Source organism: Somniosus microcephalus, chromosome 9 (assembly GCF_052327205.1).
Source record: "Somniosus microcephalus isolate GS21.2 chromosome 9, FLI_Smic_1.0, whole genome shotgun sequence".
Classification (NCBI taxonomy): Eukaryota; Metazoa; Chordata; class Chondrichthyes; order Squaliformes; family Somniosidae; genus Somniosus; species Somniosus microcephalus.
Genome location: NC_140995.1, coordinates 247586214 through 247601882, shown reverse-complemented (window position 1 = coordinate 247601882; position 15669 = coordinate 247586214). Strand labels below are relative to the sequence as shown.

General features: G+C 60.1%; 1 protein-coding gene across 10 annotated transcripts in view; it reads left to right on the top strand.

Annotated features, from left to right (window-relative positions):
• Window positions 1-15669, top strand: part of LOC147113198 (uncharacterized) — a 337266-nt gene that overhangs the window by 157960 nt on the left and 163637 nt on the right. For all 10 annotated transcript variants that reach the window (XR_015079637.1, XM_085998113.1, XM_085998114.1 and 7 more), the window contains one exon: window positions 11432-11573. Coding sequence is in view for 9 of the 10 variants with exons in the window: in XM_085998113.1 (XP_085854239.1) it covers window positions 11432-11573 (142 nt within the window). In the remaining variant the exon portion in view is untranslated. The remainder of the gene's footprint in view (window positions 1-11431; window positions 11574-15669) is intronic.

Below are 15669 nucleotides of genomic sequence, written 5' to 3'. Positions count from 1 at the left end.
GGTGCGGGGCGGCCATTTTTGTTGTTGGCCGCCTGCCAGCACCTGCCTGCGCTCCCGTCCCCGGCCGCCTGACCCTGCCCCCCCCTGCGGAGTGCCGGCTGTGCTCCAAGAGCCCGGCACTTCTCCTCGGTGCCGGGCTCTTTTGCCTACACTCGCGATCCTTGGGGGCCCAGCTGGGCCCCAGGTCGCGCTGCACAAGGCCCCTCCCCTTTAAGAAGGGGAGGAAGGCCTGCAATACCGCAGCACGACGTGCCACAGCGTGTGGCGCTGCGGCACGTTGCACCACGATATTCAGTCGCAGCGCCCCAAGAGGGATGCGGGGCGCCTCTAGTAGCGCCGCGCTTCCCTTTGGGGCGCTACCACTCAATTTCCGGCGGGCGGCCGCGAATGCTTCCGGGGCGCTACTTTTAGCGCCCTGGCGAGGCTGGCCCCCCAAACGGGGCTATAGTCAATTTCTCCCCCATAGAGTACAAAAGCAAGGAAGTTGTGATGAACCTGTATAAATCACTGGTTCGGCCTCAACTGGAGTAGTGTGTCCAATTCTGGGCACCGCACTTTAGGAAGGATGTGAAGGCCTTAGAGAGGGTGCAGAAAAGATTTACGAGAATGATTCCAGGGATGAGGGACTTCAGTTACGTGGATAGACTGGAGAAGCTGGGGTTGTTCTCCTTGGAGCAGAGAAGGTTGAGAGGAGATTTGATCGAGGTGTTCAAAATCATGAGGGGTCTGGACAGAGTAGATAGAGAGAAACTGTTCCCATTGGTGGAAGGGTCGAGAACCAGAGGACACAGATTTAAGGTGATTGGCAGAAGAACCAAAGGCGACATGAGGGAAAACCTATTTACGCAGCGAGTGGTTCGGATCTGGAATGCGCTGCCTGAAAGGGTGGTGGAGGCAGATTCAATCATGGCTTTCAAAAGGGAATTGGTTAAGTACCTGAAGGAAAAAATTTGCAAGGTTATGGGGACAGGGCGAGGGAGTGGGACTGGCTGAGGTGCTCTTGCAGAGAGCTGGCACGGGCTCGACGGGCCGAATAACGTCCTTCTGTGCTGTAACCATTCTCTGATTCTATGATTCTAATGCCTTGAATGTCAAGGGGCAGTGGCTAGACTCTCGCCTGTTGGAGATAGTCATTACCTGGCACTTGTGTGGCGCGAATGTAACCTGCCACTTATCAGCCCAACCCTAATGTCGTCCAGGTCTTGCTGCATGCGGACACGGACTGCTTCATTATCTGAGGAGCTGCTTTCAGGTAGTGCGTTCCAGATCATAACATCCAACTGTGTGAAAACATTTCTCCTCATTTCTCCTCTAGTTCTTTGACCAATTATTTTCAATCTGTGACCTCTGCTTACTGAGCCATTTGCCAGAGGAAACCGCTTCTCCCTCCTTCCTCTGTCAAAACCCCTCGCGATTTTGAACACCTCCATGAAATCTCCCCTTAGCCTTCTCTGCTCGAAAGAGAACAACCCCAGCTTCCCCAGTCCCTCCGTGTAACTGGACTCCCTCGTCCCTGGTAAACCTGGGAATATCGGGAGGAAGTCCATGACTCCCGTTCCATTGGGAGTTCACAGGGGGTGGAATTGGTCTCCACAAGTCCGTGAAACAGGCTCATGGTGAACCGGCAGCCTGGGTTACACCGGCCCATTCTCTTTCCCAAAAGCAAAATCCAGCGCGGTGTTGTACGGGATTCCGATTGGCTAGGATTTGCACCATTCTCATAGACCAGTTTCACCCCCAATAAATGAAAGACAGACTTGTAGTTCTATAGCACCTTTCCCAACCTCAGGACGTCCCAAAGCGCTTTACAGCCAATGAAGTACTTTTGAAGTGTAGTCACTGTTGTAATGTAGGAAATGCAGCAGCCAAATTGCACACAGCAAGATCCCACAAACAGCAATGTGATAATGACCAGATACTTTGTTTAGTGATGTTGGTAGCGGGATAAATATTGGCCAGGACACCGGGGAGAACGCCCCTGATGTACTAGTCTCATGGGATCATTTACATCCCCTTGAGAGAGCAGACAGGGCCTTGGTTTAACGTCTCATCCGAAAGATGGCAACCCGACAGTGCAGCGCTCCCTCAGTACTGCCCCTCCGACAGTGCAGCACTCCCTCAGTACTGCCCCTCCGACAGTGCAGCGCTCCCTCAGTACTGCCCCTCCGACAGTGCAGCGGTCCCTCAGTACTGCCCCTCCGACAGTACGGCGCTCCCTCAGTACTGCCCCTCCGACAGTGCAGCACTCCCTCAGTACTGACCCTCCGACAGTGCAGCGCTCCCTCAGTACTGCCCCTCCGACAGTGCAGCACTCCCTCAGTACTGCCCCTCCGACAGTGCAGCGTTCCCTCAGTATTGCCCCTCCGACAGTGCAGCGCTCCCTCAGTACTGACCCTCCGACAGTGCAGCGCCCCCTCAGTACTGACCCTCCGACAGTAAAGTGCTCCCTCAGTACTGCCCCTCTGACAGTGCAGCGCTCCCTCAGTACTGACCCTCTGACAGTGCAGAGCTCCCTCAGTACTGCCCCTCCGACAGTGCAGCGCTCCCTCAGTACTGCCCCTCCGACAGTGCAGCGGTCCCTCAGTACTGCCCCTCCGACAGTACGGGGCTCCCTCAGTACTGCCCCTCCGACAGTGCAGCACTCCCTCAGTACTGACCCTCCGACAGTGCAGCGCTCCCTCAGTACTGCCCCTCCGACAGTGCAGCACTCCCTCAGTACTGCCCCTCCAACAGTGCAGCGTTCCCTCAGTATTGCCCCTCCGACAGTGCAGCGCTCCCTCAGTACTGACCCTCCGACAGTGCAGCGCCCCCTCAGTACTGACCCTCCGACAGTAAAGTGCTCCCTCAGTACTGCCCCTCTGACAGTGCAGCGCTCCCTCAGTACTGACCCTCTGACAGTGCAGCGCTCCTTCAGTACTGCCCCTCCGACAGTGCAACGCTCCCTCAGTACTGCCCCTCCGACAGTGCAGCGCTCCCACAGTACTGCCCCTCCGACAGTGCAGCGCTCCCACAGTACTGCCCCTCCGACAATACAGCGCTCCCACAGTACTGCTCCTCCGACAATGCAGCGCTCCCTCAGTACTGTCCCTCCGGCAGTGCAGCGCTCCCTCAGTACTGCCCCTCCGACAGTGCAGCGCTCCCTCAGTACTGCCCCTCCGACAGTGCAGCGCTCCCTCAGTACTGCCCCTCCGACAGCACAGCGCTCCCTCAGTACTGCCCCTCCGACTGTGCAGCGCTCCCTCAGTACTGCCCCTCCGACAGTGCAGCGCTCCCTCAGTACTGCCCCTCCGACAGCACAGCGCTCTCTCAGTACTGCCCCTCCGACTGTGCAGCGCGCCCTCAGTACTGTCCCTCCGACAGTGCAGCGCTCCCTCAGTACTGACCCTCCGACAGTGCGGCACTCCCTCAGTGCTGCCCCGCTGACAATGCGGCACTCCCTCATTACTGACCCTCCGACAGTGCGGCGCTCCCTCAGTACTGACCCTCCGACAGTGTAGCACTCCCTCAGTATTGCCCCTCCGACAGTGCGGCGCTCCCTTAGTACTGCCCCTCCGACAGTGCGGCACTCCCTCAGTACTGACCCTCCGACAGTGCGGCGCTCCCTCAGTACTGACCCTCCGACAGTGCAGCGCCCCTTCAGTACTGCTGCTCCAACAGTGCAGTGCTCCCTCAGTACTGCCCCTCTGACAGTGCAGCACTCCCTCAGTACTGCTGCTCCCACAGTGCAGCGCTCCCTCAGTACTGTCCCTCCGACAGTGCAGCCCTCCCTCAGTACTGCCCCTCCGACAGTGCAGCGCTTCCCTCAGTACTGCCCCTCCGACAGTGCAGCGTTCCCTTAGTACTGCCCCTCCGACAGTGCAGCTCTCCCTCAGTACTGCCCATCCGACAGTGCAGCGTTCCCTCAGTACTGCCCCTCTGACAGTGCAGCGCTCCCTCAGTACTGCCCCTCCGACAATGCAGCTCTCCCTCAGTACTGCCCCTCCGACAGTGCAGCTCTCCCTCAGTACTGCCCATCCGACAGTGCAGCTCTCCCTCAGTACTGTCCCTCCGGCAGTGCAGTGCTCCCTCAGTACTGCCCCTCCGACAGTGCAGCGCTCCCTCAGTACCACCCCTCCGACAGCACAGCGCTCCCTCAGTACTGCCCCTCCGACTGTGCAGCGCGCCCTCAGTACTGTCCCTCCGACAGTGCAGCGCTCCCTCATTACCGACCCTCCGACAGTGCAGCGCTCCCTCAGTACTGCCCCTCCGACAGTGCGGCGCTTCCTCAGTACTGACCCTCCGACAGTGCGGCACTCCCTCAGTACTGCCCTTCTGACAATGCAGCACTCCCTCAGCACTGCTGCTACGACAGTGCAGCGCTCCCTCAGTACTGCCCCTCCGACAGTGCAGCACTCCCTCAGTACTGCTGCTCCCACAGTGCAGCGCTCCCTCAGTACTGTCCCTCCGACAGTGCAGCGCTCCCTCAGTACTGCCCCTCCGACAGTGCAGCGCTCCCTCAGTACTGCCCGTCCGACAGTGCAGCGTTCCCTCAGTACTGCCCCTCCGACAGTAAAGTGCTCCCTCAGTACTGCCCCTCTGACAGTGCAGCGCTCCCTCAGTACTGACCCTCTGACAGTGCAGCGCTCCTTCAGTACTGCCCCTCCGACAGTGCAACGCTCCCTCAGTACTGCCCCTCCGACAGTGCAGCGCTCCCACAGTACTGCCCCTCCGACAGTGCAGCGCTCCCACAGTACTGCCCCTCCGACAATACAGCGCTCCCACAGTACTGCCCCTCCGACAATGCAGAGCTCCCTCAGTACTGTCCCTCCGGCAGTGCAGCGCTCCCTCAGTACTGCCCCTCCGACAGTGCAGCGCTCCCTCAGTACTGCCCCTCCGACTGTGCAGCGCGCCCTCAGTACTGTCCCTCCGACAGTGCAGCGCTCCCTCATTACTGACCCTCCGACAGTGCAGCGCTACCTCAGTACTGCCCCTCCGACAGTGCGGCGCTCCCTCCGTACTGACCCTCCGACAGTGCGGCACTCCCTCAGTACTGCCCCGCTGACAGTGTGGCGCTCCCTCAGTACTGACCCTCCAACAGTGCAGCACTCCCTCAGTATTGCCCCTCCGACAGTGCGGCGCTCCCTCAGTACTGCCCCTCCGACAGTGCGGCACTCCCTCAGTACTGACCCTCCGACAGTGCGGCGCTCCCTCAGTACTGACCCTCCGACAGTGCAGCGCCCCTTGAGTACTGCCACTCCGACAGTGCGGCGCTCCCTCAGTACTGCCCCTGCGACAGTGCGGCACTCCCTCAGTACTGACCCTCCGACAGTGCGGCGCTCCCTCAGTACTGACCCTCCGACAGTGCAGCGCCCCTTCAGTACTGCTGCTCCGACAGTGCAGTGCTCCCTCAGTCCTGCCCCTCTGACAGTGCAGCACTCCCTCAGTACTGCTGCTCCGACGGTGCAGCGCTCCCTCAGTACTGCCCCTCCGACAGTGCAGCACTCCCTCAGTACTGCTGCTCCCACAGTGCAGCGCTCCCTCAGTACTGTCCCTCCGACAGTGCAGCCCTCCCTCAGTACTGCCTCTCCGACAGTGCAGCGCTTCCCTCAGTACTGCCCCTCCGACAGTGCAGCGTTCCCTCAGTACTGCCCCTCCGACAGTGCAGCTCTCCCTCAGTACTGCCCCTCCGACAGTGCAGCGTTCCCTCAGTAATGCCCCTCCGACAGTGCAGCGCTCCCTCAGCACTGCCCCTCCGACAGTGCAGCACTCCCTCAGTATTGCCCCTCCGACAGTGCGGCGCTCCCTCAGTACTGCCCCTCCGACAGTGCGGCACTCCCTCAGTACTGACCCTCCGACAGCGCGGCGCTCCCTCAGTACTGACCCTCCGACAGTGCAGTGCCCCTTCAGTACTGCCACTCCGACAGTGCGGCGCTCCCTCTGTACTGCCCCTCCGACAGTGCGGCACTCCCTCAGTACTGACCCTCCGACAGTGCGGCGCTCCCTCAGTACTGACCCTCCGACAGTGCAGCGCCCCTTCAGTACTGTTGCTCCAACAGTGCAGTGCTCCCTCAGTACTGCCCCTCTGACAGTGCAGCACTCCCTCAGTACTGCTGCTCCCACAGTGCAGCGCTCCCTCAGTACTGCCCCTCCGACAGTGCAGCGTTCCCTTAGTACTGCCCCTCCGACAGTGCAGCTCTCCCTCAGTACTGCCCATCCGACAGTGCAGCGTTCCCTCAGTACTGCCCCTCCGACAGTGCAGCGCTCCCTCAGTACTGCCCCTCCGACAATGCAGCTCTCCCTCAGTACTGCCCCTCCGACAGTGCAGCTCTCCCTCAGTACTGCCCCTCCGACAGTGCAGCGTTCCCTCAGTACTGCCCCTCCGACAGTGCAGCGCTCCCTCAGTACTGCCCCTCCGACAGTGCAGCGCTCCCTCAGTACTGCCCCTCCGACAGTGCAGCGTTCCCTCAGTACTGCCCCTCCGACAGTGCAGCGCTCCCTCAGTACCACCCCTCCGACAGCACAGCGCTCCCTCAGTACTGCCCCTCCGACTGTGCAGCGCGCCCTCAGTACTGACCCTCCGACAGTAAAGTGCTCCCTCAGTACTGCCCCTCTGACAGTGCAGCGCTCCCTCAGTACTGACCCTCTGACTGTGCAGCGCTCCTTCAGTACTGCCCCTCCGACAGAGCAACGCTCCCTCAGTACTGCCCCTCCGACAGTGCAGCGCTCCCACAGTACTGCCCCTCCGACAATACAGCGCTCCCACAGTACTGCCCCTCCGACAATACAGCGCTCCCACAGTACTGCCCCTCCGACAATGCAGAGCTCCCTCAGTACTGTCCCTCCGGCAGTGCAGCACTCCCTCAGTACTGCCCCTCCGACAGTGCAGCGCTCCCTCAGTACTGCCCCTCCGACTGTGCAGCGCGCCCTCAGTACTGTCCCTCCGACAGTGCAGCGCTCCCTCATTACTGACCCTCCGACAGTGCAGCGCTACCTCAGTACTGCCCCTCCGACAGTGCGGCGCTCCCTCCGTACTGACCCTCCGACAGTGCGGCACTCCCTCAGTACTGCCCCGCTGACAGTGCGGCACTCCCTCAGTACTGACCCTCCGACAGTGCGGCACTCCCTCAATACTGACCCTCCTACAGTGTGGCGCTCCCTCAGTACTGACCCTCCAACAGTGCAGCACTCCCTCAGTATTGCCCCTCCGACAGTGCGGCGCTCCCTCAGTACTGCCCCTCCGACAGTGCGGCACTCCCTCAGTACTGACCCTCCGACAGTGCGGCGCTCCCTCAGTACTGACCCTCCGACAGTGCAGCGCCCCTTGAGTACTGCCACTCCGACAGTGCGGCGCTCCCTCAGTACTGCCCCTGCGACAGTGCGGCACTCCCTCAGTACTGACCCTCCGACAGTGCGGCGCTCCCTCAGTACTGACCCTCCGACAGTGCAGCGCCCCTTCAGTACTGCTGCTCCGACAGTGCAGTGCTCCCTCAGTCCTGCCCCTCTGACAGTGCAGCACTCCCTCAGTACTGCTGCTCCGACGGTGCAGCGCTCCCTCAGTACTGCCCCTCCGACAGTGCAGCACTCCCTCAGTACTGCTGCTCCCACAGTGCAGCGCTCCCTCAGTACTGTCCCTCCGACAGTGCAGCCCTCCCTCAGTACTGCCTCTCCGACAGTGCAGCGCTTCCCTCAGTACTGCCCCTCCGACAGTGCAGCGTTCCCTCAGTACTGCCCCTCCGACAGTGCAGCTCTCCCTCAGTACTGCCCCTCCGACAGTGCAGCGTTCCCTCAGTAATGCCCCTCCGACAGTGCAGCGCTCCCTCAGCACTGCCCCTCCGACAGTGCAGCACTCCCTCAGTATTGCCCCTCCGACAGTGCGGCGCTCCCTCAGTACTGCCCCTCCGACAGTGCGGCACTCCCTCAGTACTGACCCTCCGACAGCGCGGCGCTCCCTCAGTACTGACCCTCCGACAGTGCAGTGCCCCTTCAGTACTGCCACTCCGACAGTGCGGCGCTCCCTCTGTACTGCCCCTCCGACAGTGCGGCACTCCCTCAGTACTGACCCTCCGACAGTGCGGCGCTCCCTCAGTACTGACCCTCCGACAGTGCAGCGCCCCTTCAGTACTGTTGCTCCAACAGTGCAGTGCTCCCTCAGTACTGCCCCTCTGACAGTGCAGCACTCCCTCAGTACTGCTGCTCCCACAGTGCAGCGCTCCCTCAGTACTGCCCCTCCGACAGTGCAGCGTTCCCTTAGTACTGCCCCTCCGACAGTGCAGCTCTCCCTCAGTACTGCCCATCCGACAGTGCAGCGTTCCCTCAGTACTGCCCCTCCGACAGTGCAGCGCTCCCTCAGTACTGCCCCTCCGACAATGCAGCTCTCCCTCAGTACTGCCCCTCCGACAGTGCAGCTCTCCCTCAGTACTGCCCCTCCGACAGTGCAGCGTTCCCTCAGTACTGCCCCTCCGACAGTGCAGCGCTCCCTCAGTACTGCCCCTCCGACAGTGCAGCGCTCCCTCAGTACTGCCCCTCCGACAGTGCAGCGTTCCCTCAGTACTGCCCCTCCGACAGTGCAGCGCTCCCTCAGTACTGCCCCTCCGACAGTGCAGCGTTCCCTCAGTACTGCCCCTCCGACAGTACAGCGGTCCCTCAGTACTGCCCCTCCGACAGTGCAGCGCTCCCTCAGTACTGCCCCTCCGACAGTGCGGCGCACCCTCAGTACTGACCCTCCGACAGTGCAGCACTCCCTCAGTATTGCCCCTCCGACAGTGCGGCGCTCCCTCAGTACTGCCCCTCCGACAGTGTGGCACTCCCTCAGTACTGACCCTCCGACAGCGCGGCGCTCCCTCAGTACTGACCCTCTGACAGTGCAGTGCCCCCTCAGTACTGCCACTCCGACAGTGCAGCGCTGCCTCTGTACTGCCCCTCCGACAGTGCGGCACTCCCTCAGTACTGCCCCTCCGACAGTGCAACACTCCCTCAGTACTGCTGCTCACACAGTGCAGCGCTCCCTCAGTACTGTCCCTCCGAGAGTGCAGCCCTCCCTCAGTCCTGCCCCTCCGACAGTGCAGCGCTCCCTCAGTACTGCCCCTCCGACAGTGCAGCGTTCCTTCAGCACTGCCCCTCCGACAGTGCAGCTCTCCCTCAGTACTGCCCCTCCGACAGTGCAGCGTTTCCTCAGTACTGCCCCTCCGACAGTGCAGCGCTCCCTCAGTACTGCCCCTCCGACAGTGCAGCGTTCCCTCAGTACTGCACCTCCGACAGTGCAGCGCTCCCTCAGTACTGCCCCTCCGACAGTGCAGCCCTCCCTCAGTACTGCCCCTCCGACAGTGCAGCGCTCCCTCAGTACTGCCCCTCCGACAGTGCAGCTCTCCCTCAGTACTGCCCCTCCGACAGTGCAGCGCTCCCTCAGTACTGCCCCTCCGACAGTGCAGCTCTCCCTCAGTACTGCCCCTCCGACAGTGCAGCTCTCCCTCAGTACTGCCCCTCCGACAGTGCGGCACTCCCTCAGTACTGCCCCTCCGACTGTGCAGCGCGCCCTCAGTACTGTCCCTCCGACAGTGCAGCGTTCCCTCAGTACTGCCCCTCCGACAGTGCAGCGCTCCCTCCGTACTGCCCCTCCGACAGTGCAGCGCTCCCTCAGTACTGCCCCTCCGACAGTGCAGCGCTCCCTCAGTACTGCCCCTCCGACTGTGCAGCGCGCCCTCAGTACTGTCCCTCCGACAGTGCAGCGTTCCCTCAGTACTGCCCCTCCGACAGTGCAGCGCTCCCTCAGTACTGCCCCTCCGACAGTGCAGCGTTCCCTCAGTACTGCCCCTCCGACAGTGCAGTGCTCCCTCAGTACTGTCTCTCCGACAGTGCAGTGCTCCCTCAGTACTGTCTCTCCGACAGTGCAGCGCTCCCTCAGTACTGCCCCTCCGACAGTGCAGCGCTCCCTCAGTACTGCCCCTCCGACAGTGCAGCGCTCCCTCAGTACTGCCCCTCCGACAGTGCGGCACTCCCTCAGTACTGCCCCTCCGACAGTGCAACACTCCCTCAGTACTGCTGCTCACACAGTGCAGCGCTCCCTCAGTACTGTCCCTCCGAGAGTGCAGCCCTCCCTCAGTCCTGCCCCTCCGACAGTGCAGCGCTCCCTCAGTACTGCCCCTCCGACAGTGCAGCGTTCCTTCAGCACTGCCCCTCCGACAGTGCAGCTCTCCCTCAGTACTGCCCCTCCGACAGTGCAGCGTTTCCTCAGTACTGCCCCTCCGACAGTGCAGCGCTCCCTCAGTACTGCCCCTCCGACAGTGCAGCGTTCCCTCAGTACTGCACCTCCGACAGTGCAGCGCTCCCTCAGTACTGCCCCTCCGACAGTGCAGCCCTCCCTCAGTACTGCCCCTCCGACAGTGCAGCGCTCCCTCAGTACTGCCCCTCCGACAGTGCAGCTCTCCCTCAGTACTGCCCCTCCGACAGTGCAGCGCTCCCTCAGTACTGCCCCTCCGACAGTGCAGCTCTCCCTCAGTACTGCCCCTCCGACAGTGCAGCTCTCCCTCAGTACTGCCCCTCCGACAGTGCGGCACTCCCTCAGTACTGCCCCTCCGACTGTGCAGCGCGCCCTCAGTACTGTCCCTCCGACAGTGCAGCGTTCCCTCAGTACTGCCCCTCCGACAGTGCAGCGCTCCCTCCGTACTGCCCCTCCGACAGTGCAGCGCTCCCTCAGTACTGCCCCTCCGACAGTGCAGCGCTCCCTCAGTACTGCCCCTCCGACTGTGCAGCGCGCCCTCAGTACTGTCCCTCCGACAGTGCAGCGTTCCCTCAGTACTGCCCCTCCGACAGTGCAGCGCTCCCTCAGTACTGCCCCTCCGACAGTGCAGCGTTCCCTCAGTACTGCCCCTCCGACAGTGCAGTGCTCCCTCAGTACTGTCTCTCCGACAGTGCAGTGCTCCCTCAGTACTGTCTCTCCGACAGTGCAGCGCTCCCTCAGTACTGCCCCTCCGACAGTGCAGCGCTCCCTCAGTACTGCCCCTCCGACAGTGCAGCGCTCCCTCAGTACTGCCCCTCCGACAGTGCAGCGCTCCCTCAGTACTGCCCCTCCGACAGTGCAGCCCTCCCTCAGTACTGCCCCTCCGACAGTGCAGCGCTCCCTCAGTACTGCCCCTCCGACAGTGCAGCTCTCCCTCAGTACTGCCCCTCCGACAGTGCAGCGCTCCCTCAGTACTGTACTGAAGAATGAGCCTCTGCTCAAGTCTCTGGAGTGGAACTTGAACCCACGACCTTGTGACACTGGGGAGAGTGATAACCACTGAGCCATGGCCTTGTGGGAAAGTGCAGGGGACTGAGAGGACAGCTCTTTCAAAGAACCGGCATCGGCACGATGGGCCGAATCGACCTCCTTCTGTGCTGTAAGATTTACGAAGGAGAGAAGGTCAGCAATGTACGGAGTGCGGTTTTAACTCGGGGCCACTTGGTGTCACTGCAGGTTTCGCTCTCTGGAGAGTGAGCTGGAAGGACGTGATGCCGATCTGAAGAACTCCTTGGCACTTGCAGAATTCCTTCAGGACATGCGTGAGGAGGTGAGGCCACCAGGGGAGGAGCGAGTGAGATGTCGTCCAGAGGCGGAGGTATTACTTTGAGTTACATCGAGCTATATATAGAATTAAATAGAATGCACAGCACATAAAAACCAGCATGGACCAGTTTGATCTGCATATTGGAATACAGAGTCGAATTTCTAAATTTGCCGATGACACCAAACTTGGGGGTGTGGCAAACAGTGAGGAGGATACTGTGATGAAATATTCCATTCATCACTGCCTGTGACTGTGGTTGGTTTCAGGTTTCAGTTCCCTTACCTCAGTTCCGTCTCCTCACCATTGTATTGTATATTGGAATGTGTTGTGTGTAGGGCTCCGCCCATACCTGGCCCCTATGTAAGCAAGCTCAGTCTGGCCTCATATCCAGTACTGCAGACCTCCAGATGGAAGATACCTCTCTCCACTGCGTGTTACCTTCTAAGTTAATAAAAGCCTTGTTTTGTTTCGCTAACATCGAGTCTCGGAATTATTGAGGCACATCAATTTTATTAACTTACTTTTCAACACAATGGATCAACTCCTAAAACCCGAACGTTTGGATTTGGACCAGCATGCTTTGGACGCATCGGCACGCTTCGGACACTGGTTTATGTGTATGGAATTCTTCCTGGACAATTCCGCAGCCGTCAAAGACGCTACGGACGCTGCGAGTATGAAACTCGGAATTCTGCGGAATTGGGTAAGCCACCGGGTTTACCCCCTCATCCAAGACGCCGACACGTACCTGGCCGCCTGCGACATCTTAAAGGCGCATTACCAGCAGCCTACGAATGAGGTGTATGCTAGGCATCTGCTCGCTACTCGCGCACAGCGACCTGGGGAATCGGTGGAGGAGTTCCTAGGCACCCTGAAAATGCTTGGCAAAGACTGCAAGTGCCAAGATGTAAAAGTCGCAGTGTACACTGACGAGCTTGTTCGTGATGCCTTTATCACAGGCCTCAGCTCCACTTACATCCGGCAGAGACTGCTGGAAAAAACGGGATTGGACCTGAAACAGGCTGCGGACGCCGCGCGATCCCTGGATGTGGCCCAGAGAAACTCGGACGCCTACTCTTCAGCCCGCGCCGTCCACGCCGCCACGTGTGCACCAAGGGCGCCGCCATCTTGGAAGGCATCTTCCCCGCCCGGCAGCCCGACACCGTCGGGGCCCCGCTCTCCCCCCAGAAGCCCTACGACAGCCGCGACGCGTCGGGGACCCAACTGCTACTTCTGCGGGCAGCCAAAGCACACCAGAAACCTGTGCCTGGCGAAAGGCACCACCTGCTTTAAGTGCGGTAAGAAGGGGCACTTCGGGAAGGTGTGCAGAGGGAACCCCGCCGGAAAACCCGCCACCGCCGCGTGTGCGCCGTGGGAGCGGCCATCTTGGACGCCATCTTGCCCGACCTCGTGGGGTCCGCCATCTCATGAGCAGACAGCGTGGACGCCATCTTGTCTCGATCAGGGCCCTACAATGGCATCGGTCACAGTGGACCAGACCAGGCCGCACCCGCTATCCAAATCAATGGTGGACATCGAGGTAAACGGGTGCCGGGTTAAATGTTTAATTGACAGTGGAAGCACGGAGAGTTTTATCCACCCTGAACTGGCACAACAACTCTCCCTAAAGGTGGTCCCTACTCAGAGGACCATCTCTATGGCTGATAAAACCCAGACATCGACCATTCTGGGTTACTGCACGGTACAATTGTCCGTTAACGGAACTGTATACGATAATTTTAAAGTATTAATCATGAAGAATCTATGTGCGAGCGTGATCTTGGGCCTGGATTTCCAGTGCAACCACCAAAGCATCACGCTCAAGTACGGTGGGTCCCAGCCGCCCCTCACAGTGTGCGGTCTGGCTACCCTGAAGGTAAAGCCGCCTTCGCTATTCGCGAACCTTACCCCTAACTGCCGGCCAATAGCGACCAAAAGCAGGAGGTACAGCTGGGAGGACAGGCGGTTTATCGCGACCGAGGTAGACAGGCTCCTGAAAGAGCGCATTATTGAACGCAGCAACAGCCCGTGGCGCGCCCAAGTGGTAGTGGTAAGGGGTAGCGAGAAGAAACGGATGGTGATCGACTATAGCCAAACGATCAACAGGTACACCCAACTGGACGCCTACCCGCTACCCCGCATATCAGAAATGGTGAACCAAATCGCCCAATACCGGGTGTTCTCCACCATCGACCTCAAGTCAGCGTACCACCAGCTCCCTATCAGACCAGAGGACCGCCCGTACACCGCCTTCGAGGCGAACGGACGCCTCTACCAATTCCTCAGAGTCCCCTTTGGGGTGACGAATGGGGTCTCGGTCTTCCAGAGGGAGATGGACCGCATGGTCGATGACCACCACTTGCAGGCAACCTTCCCCTACCTCGACAACGTCACCATCTGCGGACACAACCAGCAGGATCACGACTCGAACCTCGAGAGGTTCCTGAAAACCGCACAAAAACTCAACCTCACCTACAACGAGGACAAGTGCGTTTTCAACACCACGCATCTCTGCATACTAGGCAGCGTGGTGGAGAATGGGGAGATCGGACCAGACCCCGACCGATTGCGCCCCCTACGGGAGCTGCCCCTGCCCAACACTCCCAAAGCCCTGAAAAGGTGCCTGGGGTTATTTTCTTATTATTCCCAATGGGTCCCCAACTACTCCGACAAAGCCCGCCCCCTCTTGAAAGCATCCTCTTTTCCGCTCTCTGCTGAGGCCCACGCCGCCTTCAAAAGCATTAAGCAGGATATTGAGCGGGCCACGCTACAGGCAGTGGACGAGAACACTCCCTTTCAAGTGGAAAGTGATGCGTCTGACTTTGCCTTGGCGGCCACCCTCAACCAGGCGGGGCGGCCCGTAGCTTTCTTCTCGAGGACCCTCCAAGGGCCCGAGATCAGACACTCCTCCGTAGAAAAGGAGGCCCAAGCCATCGTGGAGGCAGTGCGCCACTGGCGCCACTACCTAGCCGGCAAACGCTTCACCCTACTTACCGACCAGCGGTCGGTAGTGTTTATGTTCAATAATAAACAGAGGGGGAAGATTAAAAATGATAAGATTCTTAGGTGGCGGATCGAGCTCTCCACCTTCGAGTATGACATCATTTACCGGCCAGGGGCCCTTAACGAATCCCCTGACGCCCTCTCACGAGGGATGTGTGCCAGCGCCACCGGGGATCGGCTACAGACCCTCCACAACGACCTCTGCCACCCAGGGGTCACGCGGCTGTTCCACTTCATAAAGTCCCGTAACTTACCCTACTCGCTTGAGGAAGTTCGGTCTCTGACCAGGAACTGCCGCACTTGCGCTGAGTGCAAGCCTCGGTTCTACCGCCCAGATAGAGCCCACTTAATCAAAGCTACACGGCCCTTTGAGCGGCTCAGCTTAGATTTCAAGGGCCCCCTCCCGTCAGTCGACCGCAATGTTTACTTCCTGAACATTGTGGACGAATACTCCCGTTTCCCATTCGCCTTCCCCTGCCCAGACATGACCAGCGCCACGGTCATTAAATGCCTCAACAGCCTGTTCTGCCTGTTCGGTATGCCAAGCTACATCCACACGGATAGGGGGGCGTCCTTCATGAGTGAAGAGCTACGCCAGTACATGCTGTCCAGGGGGATCGCCACGAGCCGTACCACCAGCTACAACCCCCGGGGTAACGGCCAAGTGGAGCGAGAGAACGGGACAGTATGGAAAGCAGTCACTCTAGCTCTAAGGACCAAGGGCCTCCCTATCTCCCGCTGGCAGGAAGTCCTCTCAGATGTGCTCCATTCGATACGGTCGCTATTGTGTACTGCCACTAATGCCACGCCTCATGAACGAATGTTTGTCTTTCCCCGGAAATCCACCTCAGGCGTATCCATGCCGTCATGGCTCTCCACCCCAGGTCCGGTATTCGTGCGAAGGCATGTGAGGGGCCACAAGACGGACCCTCTCGTGGAGCCAGTGCACCTACTCCACGCCAACCCCCAATATGCGTATGTCCAGCACGCCGACGGAAGGGAGGACACCGTGTCCATAAAAGACGTCGCCCCAGCCGGTAACGACAACAACCACGGCAATAGCAACAACAACGATCACAGCAACTCTTACCCACCCACTACTCTTTCATCACCCCCGGAAGAACATCGACCAACGGCACCCCCA